Below are 12441 nucleotides of genomic sequence, written 5' to 3'. Positions count from 1 at the left end.
TTATCAAACAAAAGATCAATGTGACAAAGTGGTTAAATCAATTACACACAAGATCAATTCATAACACAACTTGACTAGTTTCAAAACCTTTCGCTCCATCCCATCTTTAAGGTACTATATGGTTAAGACCACAGTATCTCCACAACTTCAAGTCAAAACATCGAACAAAGGCACCTAAGTGTTAATCTGAAAACCATGTAAAAGAGGGTAAGGGAAACAAAATGCAAATGCAATTACAATATTAAGTGGAAAATAAAAAATGATTCTACATAGTATATACTTACTCCAACTAAAATTTGATAAAAGTCCTACTTCAAAACATAATTAAATTTTAATGTGTGCTCTAAACCCAATCACTGCTAATATATCTGCATGCACTATTTCTGCATTGAAACGAGGTTATCATGTGTAATATATCCTATATATGACAACCTCTTTTGGCTAGCAGTGTCATAATTTGAAGAAAAGTTAGGACATTGAGGAAATTGTATAAAGCATTTTTGCTTACTTTGTGGCTTGCAAGAAAGATGAGATGATTTTAAATGTCAACATACAGATATTTGATAAGATTTTATCTTTAAAATCAAATTGTCAAATGTAACAGAAAAACATAAGTGATAGAGCAAACATTTTTTCATGTACAATCTTCCACACATATTGCCTTTACTTTTCTACATAGCTAGATATTACATATTTTCTCTAATTATCAGTGAAGTAAATCCACCACCAAACCTCACCTTTCCCTGTATCAGTTTTTAACAAAAATAAAGAAAACAATAAAGTATCATTTTCATGTATCATGCCTTAAGCATTTCATTTTTTGTAATGCAAAAGAATAAGAACAAAAGGGTAACAAGGGTTGGAGAATATTACATACTATTTTTTCTTGTTTCTTGGACAGTTACAGTTGGTCATCTTCATCCTCATCATCATAATCATCACTATCACGATCACTATCATCATCATGACTATCACGATCATCATCATCATCATCATCATCATCATCATCACTATCACTATCACTATCACTATCACTATCACTATCACTATCACGATCACGATCACGATCATCATCATCATCATCATCATCATCATCATCGTCATTATCACGATCATCATCATCATCACGATCACTATCATCATCATCATCAAATTCTCCCTTTTCCTCATCTTCAGTTGCATCTTCCTCATCTTCAGTTGGATACTCCCCTTCCGATACATTCGAATCTTCAGTTGCTTCCTCTTCCTCATCTTCAATTGCTTCTTCATCTTCAATTTCTTTCTCTTTCTCCTCTTCAATTGCTTCCTTAAAGTCACCAGGGAGCGATCTTGCTTCCTTAAAGTCACCCGGGAGTGATCTTGCTTTCTCTTTCTCCTCTTTAGTTGCTTCCTTAAAGTCACCAGGGAGTGATGTTGTTGCTTTCTCTTCCTCCTCTTTAGTTGCTTCCTTAAAGTCCCCGGGGAGTGATGTTGCTTTCTCTTCGTTAGTTGCTTCCTTAAAGCCACTAGGGAGTGATGTTGCACAAAGGATGGGTTGTTGTTCACCGGGGAATAACAGCAAACTTTCTCTATACATCTCAAAATATTTTGTAACTTTTTTGTACTCCCGATCATATTTGCGATGCTCAAGAAGTTTTCCCTTGGAACTAAATTTCATCAGTGTTCCACTGCCATCAGTTCCAACAACTCCACCACCTTCAACGAAACATACTGGATAAAAGTGTCTACAAGGAATGTGACAAGAAGTTATGACAAAAGCCTTGGTCCAAGAAGCCTGTACTTTATATTTTTTCATGACCCATATCTCAGCACTATCACGCGTACCACCTCCACCCGAGGAACACAAACTGAGGCATTCTCCCAGTACCCTCAAATAATACACTTCCCCTGTCAACTTCGCCACTAAATTAGTTGAAAGAGGAATCTCGGATAAACTCTTTTGTACCAAATCATAGGCAATAACTACATGAATCTTTGTATCCGTATAAGAAACCAGCCAATGAATAGAGTCATTCAAGAACACCCCGGTGCGGAAATCATCACCATGATCCATATATCGACCATTAACAGGCTTATCATCATGCCACGATTCCGATTTCAAAGAAAAACACTGAATTTCAGCTTTGTCAGTTCTAACCAGTTTTAGAAGAACTACAAAATAATCATCTGTTGATTTGTCATACCCAAAACCATGTAAACCGCCAGACATGAAATCAAATTCAAAATCTTGAATTGTTTGATCGAAACCGGTTGTCGGATTTCACACAATGACATCACCTGTATCTTCATAGCCTAAAAGCATAAACCCCTGCATGAACCAAAGAAATATAAAGGGTTGTCATCACTCGATATGGATGGAGGTGGGACGTTGAGGACTTTGACAGCAGAACGGTCGTTAAGTGATGAATCTAGATAAAAGGATTGAACTCTATCTCTATCCTCGTTGAGAAATCGAAGAAGAAGACGATCAGTGGGTGCAACATTCAGGTCATAATGGGATTTTTTGAATTGGGCGTCGGAGATAATAGAGGACCATGCCGAATCAGAATTTCAACGATCACCTCGCGAGGTAGAGTGAGCTTTGTCTTCTTCTTCTTGTTTTTGTTCTCCATGTCGCTTGGTTTATCAGTAGCAGATGGAGACTCGTGAGGTAGAGTGGGGTTCTTCTCGTTCTCGTTCTCGTTCTCCATTGCGTAGCAGATAAGGAGAGAAGAGAAGAAGAGGGTTTAGGTTTGTAACTTCACAGTGGAATGGATTATATGAGGGTTTAAGGGTTTTGTTTCGTTGCTTTTTTTTCCGCCAAAAGATTTCAAATCTGTTTTATCTTTTTTTGTTTTGTTACAAATCTGTTTTATCTAAAACTAAATTGTTACTTTTGAATTGACCCTAGGTAAAAAATCTGTTTTCCAAAAAATTATGTTGTGTGATTAATGAAAATGTGTTTTTTACTACTACAATTCGAAGTTCAGATTATGTATGTATATGTAAGAGAGATAGGATTTACTTCCCCAATGTTTTGACTTCTTTAATACTCTCATTTTCTATCTCAATTCGAAGTTCAGATTATGTATGTATATGTAAGAGAGATAGGATTTACTTCTCCAACGTTTTGTTACAAATCTGTTTTATCTAAAACTAAATTGTTACTAAATTGTTGCTTTTGATCATTCTTAACTTTATTTATGTTTTTTAGAATTTTTTTTAATAAAATAAGTTTAAGCTCATGTGAAATGTTATTTTATACTATCATTCAATTGAAATGCATTAACGGTGTTGAAATTACTAGAAGGAACGGTGAGCGATGGACATCGACCCTCCTAGGGCTTCTCTCAACGAGAGTGCTGGTGACCGCACCGGGAAGAAACTGCCGGAGACTAAAGATGGGAAGCCTATGTCCTTTCGCAACAAACTGATGGGTGGGGCAAAAGCTACAGCCCCAAAGCAGTTCGTAGATCTGGTTGAACAAGGGAAGATGAGGGTGAACCTCGTCGGTGGGAATCGCTTGTTGCTTGTCATAAGTGTTGACAAGGAAGTAATGGAAGAGATGTGCCAGCCATGGAAGGAAGCACTGGTGCTATGCTTGCTGGGTAAGTCTCTTGGATACAAAACCATGAAAACCAAATTAGCAGCGGTGTGGAGGCTCTCAAGTGACTTTGATTTGCTTGATGTGGGTAATGGATTCTTTATGGCAAAGTTTGACTGCCAGGAGGATAGGGAGAAGGTGATTAGCGGGGGGTCATGGATGGTCTTCGACCATTACTTGGCAGTGTCCACGTGGAGTCTGAAATTCATCTCCCCAGCTGCGAAGGTTAAACGAACACTTGCTTGGGTCTGTATCCCAAGCCTGGACGTGGCATTCTATGATGAAAGTTTCCTTCTCTCGGTTGCCTGAGTGATAGGTAAACCGATCAAGGTGGACATGAATACTCTCAGAGCAGATAGGGGAAGGTTTGCACGGATATGTGTGGAACTTGACTTGACGGAGGCAGTGGTAGGCAAAGTTTGCATCGAGGGGTTTTGGTATAAGATTGAATATGAAGGTCTCCATGTCATTTGCACCAAGTGTGGATGTTACGGGAATCGCAGTAGGGAGTGCAAGATTCCAGCACAGGTGACTACTACAGTGGTGCGTCAGACAAAGAGCCCACCTGATGGAACTCAGCCGGAAGCAGCCGCCAAGGAGACGGAGCCCCAAAAACCTAGAACTGAGGAGCCAGAAACGGAAGTTACGGATTTGGTGGAGGACAATATGGAAGAGGCCGAAATTCTCGTCCAAAAAGATCCGGAAACGGCTGGTGAGAAAAAGGAGGAGACAGAGGAAATTGAATTAGAAGTTATTGGAGAATGGATGACGGTGACCAAGAAAAAGAAGAAGACGCCGAAATCTATGCCAAAAGTTGGGGAGAATCCTAAAATTAAAAAAGGTGGGAATCATGGGAGCAATCATGGCTCCAATAATGGGCAATCATTTAGCAAAAAAGGGCACCACAAGCAGTGGGCCCCAGCACTGGCGAAAAAAAAATGGCCGCATCTAACTTTGTTAGCCTTGCCAGCAGTGGTCCCGTGGTTGATGACTTATCGGTGAGCAAAAAAAGAAGGCTAAAAGTGGATGACATGGCTAAAGAGAGAGAAAATCAGGCCATTAATGGTATTCCCTCTAGGGATTGAGGGAAGAATGCAGCGAATTTTGTGTTTGGGGGGACTGCATGGGAACCTCCTCTAGACCCAATGTGCAGTGGCCAATCTAAAGCAGCTCCAGAATGCTCTCCGCCTGCCCAACAGATACCCTTGGAGGTACAAGAAACGGTTCCAACTCAGCCCCTGGGCTTGGTGCTCACGGGGATCCTCCCCACCACTCCAAATGGTTTTTTATGATAGGTTTTGAAGAATTTAAAATCATGTCATGGAACGTGCGGGGTGCTATGAATGAGGATGGTAAACTCTTCCTCAAGGATATTATTCAGTATCGAAAGCATGATGTTGTGATTCTCCTCGAGACCAGATGCCAATTTCATAGGGTCTCTCGCTTTTGGGACTCTCTTGGTTTCTCTGCCAGGTTTATTTCTGAGGCTCGTGGATTCAGTGGAGGGATATGGATCCTCATTAGCAATACCTCTTCTGCTTCATTTTGTTTGCTTGACCTCCATCAACAAGTGGTTTCGTTTGAGATTTGGCGAGATAATTTTTCTTGGATTTGTAGTGCGGTTTACGCCTCCCCTGTACCGGTTCAGTGTGAGGAACTCTGGCATGGGAACCTCCTATATGCTACCGTGGGTACTTCTGGGGGACTTTAATGAGGTTGCTCATCCATCAGAAGTAAGAGGAGGGGATTTTACTCATGCTAGAGCGGCCAAGCTGCTAGAACTTTTTGATAGCGGCAGACTCGTGGACCTTGGTACTGGTGGTAGCAATTTTACATGGTTTCGCAAAGTTAATAACAGAATTGTGTTATCTAAGAGACTTGATAGGGCGTTGGGAGATGTGGATTGGAGAATAGCTTTTCCAAAAGCGCATGTTGAGGCGTTAAACCGAGTACATTCAGATCATACCCCTCTCCTTCTGCATTGTGGAGCTAGGATGATCCGGAACTCTCCTCCTCCTTTCCGCTTCATGATGGCCTGGACTGATCATCCTGACTATGGGGATCTGGTGAAAACATCGTGGGGCACTGGTACTGGGGACATTAACCAGAAGCTCCACAGAGTTAGGCAAGCATCTATTTCTTTCAACCAGCATGTGTTTGGTAACAGTTTTAGGCACAAGCAAAGAATAGAAGCGCGCCTCCGTAGGATCCAGCGTGATCTCAATACCAAAATTACTCACAACTTAGTTCTATTTGAAGCGGAATTGCAGCGGAAGTATAGAAATGTTTTGCGGCAAGAAGAGATGCTCTGGTTCCAAAAAACTCGTGACAATAGTCTCCGGTTTGGGGATAGAAATACGGATTATTTTCACACTCAATCAGTCATCCGTAGGAAGAGGAAACGAGTTCATAGATTGAAGCTAAGTGACGGATCCTGGTGTGTTGATAATGATGCTCTTGCTGCAGAGGTTCAATCTTATTTTCAGAGCTTGTTTGCGGCCAGGGAAGAGGAACTCGATGGCCTCTTTCCTCATGAGGTTTTCCCTGCCTTGTCTGAAGCTACCCAGGACCTGCTCACGCTACCAGTGTCCAAGGATGAGGTTAGAAAAGCCCTTATGTCCATGAAGTCGTATACTACTCCTGGACCTGATGGGTTTCAACCATGCTTTTACAAAAAGTACTGGGATCAAGTGGGGGATGATTTGTGAAAGCTTGTCAGTGACGCTTTCTCTCTTGGACATGTTGACCTTTCTCTTCTTGAGACTTTAATTGTTGTTATTCCAAAGATGGATTACCCCCAAACAGTGAAAGAGTTTAGACCGATCAGTTTGTGCAACGTTACTTACAAATTAATCACAAAAGTTCTGGTGAATAGATTGAGGCCTTTTCTTGGTGACCTCATTAGTCCTATGCAGAACAGTTTCTTGCCTGGCCGAGGCACCATGGATAATGCTTTCCTTTCCCAGGAGATAGTTCATCACATGAGTAACTCGTCTGCCCAGAAAGGTTCGTTGGCTTTTAAAATTGATCTTGAAAAGGCATATGACTGTGTGTCTTGGAATTTTCTCAAAGAAACTTTAACACTCTTTGGCTTTCCTCCACGAATTATAGACCTAATCATGTGTTGCATTGGCTCATTTCATTTATCTCTTCTTTGGAATGGAGCCCGACTGCCTTCCTTCACTCCGGGGAGAGGGTTACGTCAAGGTGATCCAATGTCCCCATATCTATTTGTTCTTTGTATGGAGAGACTTTCAGTTCAAATTCATCATTTAGTAGATACTGGGAGTTGGAAACCGGTCCGAGTTTCAATGGGTGGCCCTTCTATATCTCATCTCTTCTTTGCGGATGACGTGTTCCTTTTCTGCCAAGCCACCGGAGCTCATGTGAATTTGGTTGCTACTACTCTCCAACAATTCTGTAATAGTTCTGGCCTCAAGGTGAATATTTAGAAATCAAAAGCCATTGTGTCTAAAGGGGTGAGACCGGAGGTCAGGGATGTCATTAACAGAATTGCGCCTATTCATTTTGTTCAAGATTTGGGGAAGTATTTGGGATTCCCACTGAAAGGTGGTAGAGTTGGGAATGGTGAGTTTAACTTTATCTTGGAAAATATCCAGCGTAAACTAAGCTCCTGGAAACCTAATATGCTTAACTTGGCGGGAAGAATTTGCCTGGCTAAGTCTGTCCTTGCTGCGATTCCAACCTATTCGATGCAGGTCTTTTGGCTTCCTAGGGGGTTGATTAGTCACATCAATCAGGCAGTCCGTCATTTTATCCGGTCTCCTAACAAAGATAAACATGGATGGCACCTTATCAATTGGATAACTCTAACGGAAGAGAAAGAGTGGGGTGGAATTGGGGTCAAAGATGCACTTCTCTCCAATACAACACTCCTAGGCAAAGCGGTGTGGAACCTCATGCATAGCCCAGAGAAGCTTTGGGTCAGAGTTTTCCGTCACAAGTATTTGGCAAATTCCTCAATTCTTGTAGTCCAACCTCGTTCTTCTAACTCCCTTGTCTGGCGTGGTATTCTTCGCGCGCGTGATCATCTTAAGAATGGCTTCCAGTTTCGTGTTGGGAGGGGGGACAGCTCTGTTTGGTTTTCTGATTGGTGTGGTGATGGCCCTTTGGCTTTGAAAGTGTCATACGTTCATATCACTGACTCTAACCTTAAGCTGTGTGACCTAATTGCGAATGGGACCTGGGCTTGCAACGTCTTTGCACTTCGATATGGGTGGAGGTTAGTGATCTTTTCAACACTGTCTAACCTCAAGTGGTGCCCAATCAGCGAGATATGTGGACTTGGGGTAGTAGTAACACAGGGGTGTACAAAGTTAGAGTTGCTTATGCATGGCTCCTTGAGCGGCATCGACCTCCGCGTGGGGTGGAAACTTGGAGATGGCGCTAGAAGCTGAAAATCCCTGAGCAAGTTAGGGTGTTCCTTTGGCGTATTTTACACAATGGTCTCCAAACCAATGAGAAGCGTTACTCTTGTAAGCTGGCGACTTCACCTGCGTGCACGAGATGCTCGACGGCGGAGGAAGATAGTTTGCATTGCCTGCGCAATTGTCCCCACTCCCGGGAGCTCTGGCTTCGCATGGGTGTGTATACTTGGCCCGACTTCCAGTCTCCGGTGCTTCATGATTTGATCCTTTCTCAAGCTCGTGGTCCGAATGGGGTAAAATTCATGGCCTGTTTGTGGGGGACTTGGAAATGGCAGAACAACATGGTTTTTTAGCATCAACCCTGGTCTTTGGATGTTGCTTGGAGAAGAATCTGCCATGAGCATGATGCTTTTCTCAGTATTGGGTCAGATGAGGTTTCCTTGCTTGAGCACCTGGCAAATGTGTGGAAGAAGCCTCAAGCGGGTTTTATCAAGTTGAATACCGATGGTAGCTTCAAGGATAATAGAATGGGTTGGGGCGCAATTCTTCGTGATGAGCATGCGACCTGGATTTGTGGTGTTTCTGAGGGTGCTTGGGGTGGTAATGCTTTGGTGGCTGAGACGCATGGTCTCCTCATGGGTCTCGAGCTGGCTTGGGTGCGTGGACTTAGGAAGCTAGAGATTGAAATTGACTGCGCAGAGCTCCTCAGTGTCCTCGACGATGGGCAAGCTATCCAGTTTCTGCCCTTGCTTGGTGAGATTAAGAACATGATTAATCGTGGCTGGGATATTCACCTTCAGCGGTCTCCTCGAGAGTGCAATGGAGCTGCGGACTTCCTTGCCAATCATGGAGGCTCTTGCTTGGTTCAGGGAAGAAATTTTTTTGAATCTCCCCCGGGTGATCTTGTGTTGATTCTCCTGAGAGATGCGTTAGGCATCCCTTAGTCCCTCTTCTCTGCTTGTAATTTTCCGAAGGATCGAAAAAAAAGAAATGCATTAACTTGTCACGTCATATATAAATTTGAATTTTAAAAATATTTAAAATGAAAAATAGAGAGATGTGTTCAGACGTACGTGTAAAGTGGTAAGAGCTAGAAAACATGTGAGTTAGGTGAGAGAGCTCCAGAGAGGGTGCAATTTATCTTTTCGATGTAAAAAGAATCACACAATCAATAACTACTAGCGTTTTTACACGTGCGTTGCACGACGAGTTAATTTATTGTATCGATACATCACTAAGAACAGCAGGTAGAACATGAAATATGTTTCAAACATGTATCATGAATAGTCTACAATAATCAATTTAAATAGAATAGAATGTGTAGGCCTTCCAATGTCGACATTTGAATAGTAAAAAAAAACCAAGTTTTAAGAATACATCCGCCCTGTTATATAATAAAGTAGAGACCCCATTCTGATCAAAGAGGAATTCTAGCTAAAAATTCACTCTCAGAATCAGCCACGTCATCACTTTTAAATCATCTCAATTTTACAATTTTATATTTTTTTGTTACTTTGTTGTCTTGCATTTTGTAAAAAACAACCTGATGTCGAAGCAGATGCCTTGACATCTGACTTTGTGAAGCTAGGACATCAGTCCTTTGCTTGGAACGTGATTGTGGGCCCTTGAAGATCTTATGAAGATATGTTTTTATAAATTACTTGAGGTTCAAGTTGTAAGATCAAGTTTTGATCTAGTAGTACAACTCTATGTTTTGATGATTACAAGTTAACCCTTTGATATGAACAATTGTGGTACTCTAACGTGTTTTTCTGAGTGTGCTATTTACAGGCTCTGACCCTGACTCAATTTCACACAAATCAGAAGCACTGTGTATAAAGGGTAACCCAAGCAACGCTTTCGCATTCACCATGTTCAGTATGAACAGTGGAAAAGCTTCAGAAGATCTGAAGCTATACAAACTCTGATGAGGACTCAGTCGCTAGAAGCTCTGATGATCCAGAAGTTCTGACAACCAAGAAACACTGAAGGTTCAGATGTTCTGATGGTGTAGAAGACTCTGAAGATCCAGAAGCTGAATAGTGGAAACTCTGAAGTCCAGAAGCAAGAAACTCTGAAGGCCATGTTCTTCCCTCTGAGTTCAGAATCAGAAGATACAATGGTCAGAGGATCTGTGCTTTCCCTCTGACTCTGATCAACCGGCTTCACAAGTTCCAATACGAAGCATTCCTCTGATCAGAAGTCTCCTAGGTTTAAAGGTCGCGTCGCTATCCAAGTACAAAAGCATATGTACTATCCTGACGACCTACCTAACAGTCTCAGACACAGCAGAAGCTGGATTTTCCAGAACTGCCCTCCAACGGTAGCATTTCCATGCAACGCTCAACCCTAATCCTTGGAGTATATATAGAGGCTGAAGATTGAAAGAAGCGGCTAAGAAACTAACAAGAAGCAACACACGCGCAAGATATTCAAAATATTCTAAGCTTTCTTTCATCTTGTAATTTATTTAGTTTACACTCAGCTTATTCAGAAGCAAACCCTTGTAAACACCAACCTCAAACAGTTGTTTGATTTTCCTTAAGGGACCGGGTAGGTCAGTATCCTTAAGAAGACTAAGAGAGTGAATCTTAGTGGTGATTCCTTTAGGAGATCAAGGTTGATCGGATCCTAGAGAAGACTAAGAGAGTGAATCTTAGTGTGAGCTAAGTCAGTGTAATTGTTAGTCACTTGTAGGTTTCAAGTGCAGTTGTAACTCTTACCTGATTAGTGGATTGCCTTCATTCTAAGAAGGAAGAAATCACCTTAACGGGTGGACTGGAGTAGCTTGAGTGATTTATCAAGTGAACCAGGATAAAATCCTTGTGTGCTTTTCTATCTCTATCTTTTGCACTTAGTTCTCGAAAAGATTTGTTAAAATCTTTAAGGTGGTAGTTTTGTACTGAAAACGTTATTCAAACCCCCCCTTTCTACCGTTTTTCATACCTTCAATTGGTATCAGAGCGCAAGTTCTGATTACCACACCTAACAGTGTTCAGTGATCCGGGCCGGTGTGAAAAACAATGGCTGCCACCACCAGTGAAACTCAAAGAGATGGTTACAACGCAAAGCCTCCTATGTTCGACGGTCAAAGGTTCGAATATTGGAAAGATAGACTGGAAAGTTTCTTTCTGGGTTTCGATGCAGATCTCTGGGATATTATTGTGGATGGCTATGAGCGTCCAGTTGATGCAGATGGCAAAAAGATCCCAAGGTCAGAGATGTCTGCAGATCAAAAGAAGCTGTACTCACAACATCATAAAGCAAGAGCAATTCTTCTAAGTGCTATCTCCTATGAGGAGTACCAGAAGATTACAGATCGTGAGTTTGCTAAAGGCATTTTTGATTCTCTGAAGATGTCTCATGAAGGAAACAAGAAAGTCAAAGAATCAAAGGCATTGTCTTTGATCCAAAAGTATGAATCCTTCATCATGGAGCCAAATGAGTCCATTGAAGAAATGTTCTCCAGATTTCAACTGCTTGTAGCTGGCATACGTCCTCTCAACAAGAGCTACACAACAAAAGATCACGTCATAAGGGTCGTCAGGTGTCTTCCTGAAAGTTGGATGCCTTTGGTGACTTCAATAGAGCTCACGAGAGATGTTGAGAATATGAGTTTAGAAGAACTCATCAGCATTTTGAAATGCCATGAGCTGAAGCGCTCAGAGATGCAAGATCTGAGGAAAAAGTCCATAGCCTTGAAATCCAAATCTGAAAAGGCTAAGGTTGAGAAGTCAAAGGCTCTTCAAGCTGAAGAAGAAGAATCTAAAGAAGCATCAGAAGATTCTGATGAAGATGAGCTGACTCTGATCTCCAAGAGACTCAACCGCATCTGGAAGCACAGGCAGAGCAAGTTCAAAGGCTCTGGAAAGGCAAGAGGAAAGTCTGAATCCTCAGGTCAGAAGAAGTCATCAATCAAGGAAGTCACTTGCTTTGAGTGCAAAGAATCAGGGCACTACAAAAGTGACTGTCCAAAATTGAAGAAGGACAAGAAGCCAAAGAAGCACTTCAAGACCAAGAAGAGTCTGATGGTGACATTCGATGAATCAGAGTCAGAGGATGTTGACTCTGATGGTGAAGTCCAAGGACTCATGGCGATTGTCAAAGACAAAGGAGCAGAGTCAAAGGAAGCTGTTGACTCTGACTCAGAATCAGAAGGAGATCCAGACTCTGACGATGAAAATGAGGTATTTGCTTCCTTCTCTACCTCTGAACTGAAACATGCTTTGTCTGATATCATGGATAAGTATAACTCCTTGTTGTCTAAGCATAAGAAGCTGAAAAAGAACTTATCTGCTGTTTCTAAAACTCCTTCTGAACATGAGAAAATCATATCTGATTTGAAAAATGATAACCATGCCTTAGTTAATTCTAACTCTGTGCTTAAGAATCAAATTGCAAAGTTAGAAGAAGTTATTGCCTGCGATGCCTCTGATAGTAAGCATGAATCTAAGTATGAAAAATCTTTTC

General features: G+C 41.7%; 3 protein-coding genes across 3 annotated transcripts; 2 read left to right on the top strand and 1 right to left on the bottom strand.

Moving 5' to 3' along the window:
* Positions 1–699: 699 nt before the first annotated feature.
* LOC130744886 (F-box/kelch-repeat protein At3g06240-like) lies at positions 700–2209 on the bottom strand. The gene is made up of 2 exons (XM_057597048.1): positions 1318–2209; positions 700–743 (listed from the first exon to the last, which is right to left on the bottom strand). Exons 1-2 carry the CDS (start codon positions 2207–2209, stop codon positions 700–702), a joined length of 936 nt encoding a protein of 311 aa, XP_057453031.1.
* Positions 2210–3301: 1092 nt separating this feature from the next.
* LOC130744879 (uncharacterized) lies at positions 3302–3892 on the top strand. The gene has a single exon (XM_057597041.1). The coding sequence runs from the start codon at positions 3302–3304 to the stop codon at positions 3890–3892; it is 591 nt and encodes a 196-aa protein (XP_057453024.1).
* A 27-nt stretch (positions 3893–3919) lies between these two features.
* Positions 3920–4585, top strand: LOC130744870 (uncharacterized). The gene has a single exon (XM_057597034.1). It carries the CDS (start codon positions 3920–3922, stop codon positions 4583–4585), a length of 666 nt encoding a protein of 221 aa, XP_057453017.1.
* The last annotated feature ends 7856 nt before the right edge of the window (positions 4586–12441 follow it).

Source organism: Lotus japonicus, chromosome 1 (genome assembly GCF_012489685.1).
Source record: "Lotus japonicus ecotype B-129 chromosome 1, LjGifu_v1.2".
In the NCBI taxonomy this organism is placed as follows: Eukaryota; Viridiplantae; Streptophyta; class Magnoliopsida; order Fabales; family Fabaceae; genus Lotus; species Lotus japonicus.
This window is presented reverse-complemented; position numbering and strand designations above follow the sequence as displayed.

Excerpts from the sequence above, each read along its gene's own strand:
- LOC130744886 (XM_057597048.1), bottom strand. The coding sequence starts at position 2,209 with ATGTCTGGCGGTTTACATGGTTTTGGGTATGACAAATCAACAGATGAT. Across the intron at positions 744-1,317 it reads GGAAGCAAGATCGCTCCCTG|GGAAAGGTGAGGTTTGGTGG; the intron begins GTGACTTTAAGG and ends AAACTGATACAG.
- LOC130744879 (XM_057597041.1), top strand. The coding sequence starts at position 3,302 with ATGGACATCGACCCTCCTAGGGCTTCTCTCAACGAGAGTGCTGGTGAC.
- LOC130744870 (XM_057597034.1), top strand. The coding sequence starts at position 3,920 with ATGAATACTCTCAGAGCAGATAGGGGAAGGTTTGCACGGATATGTGTG.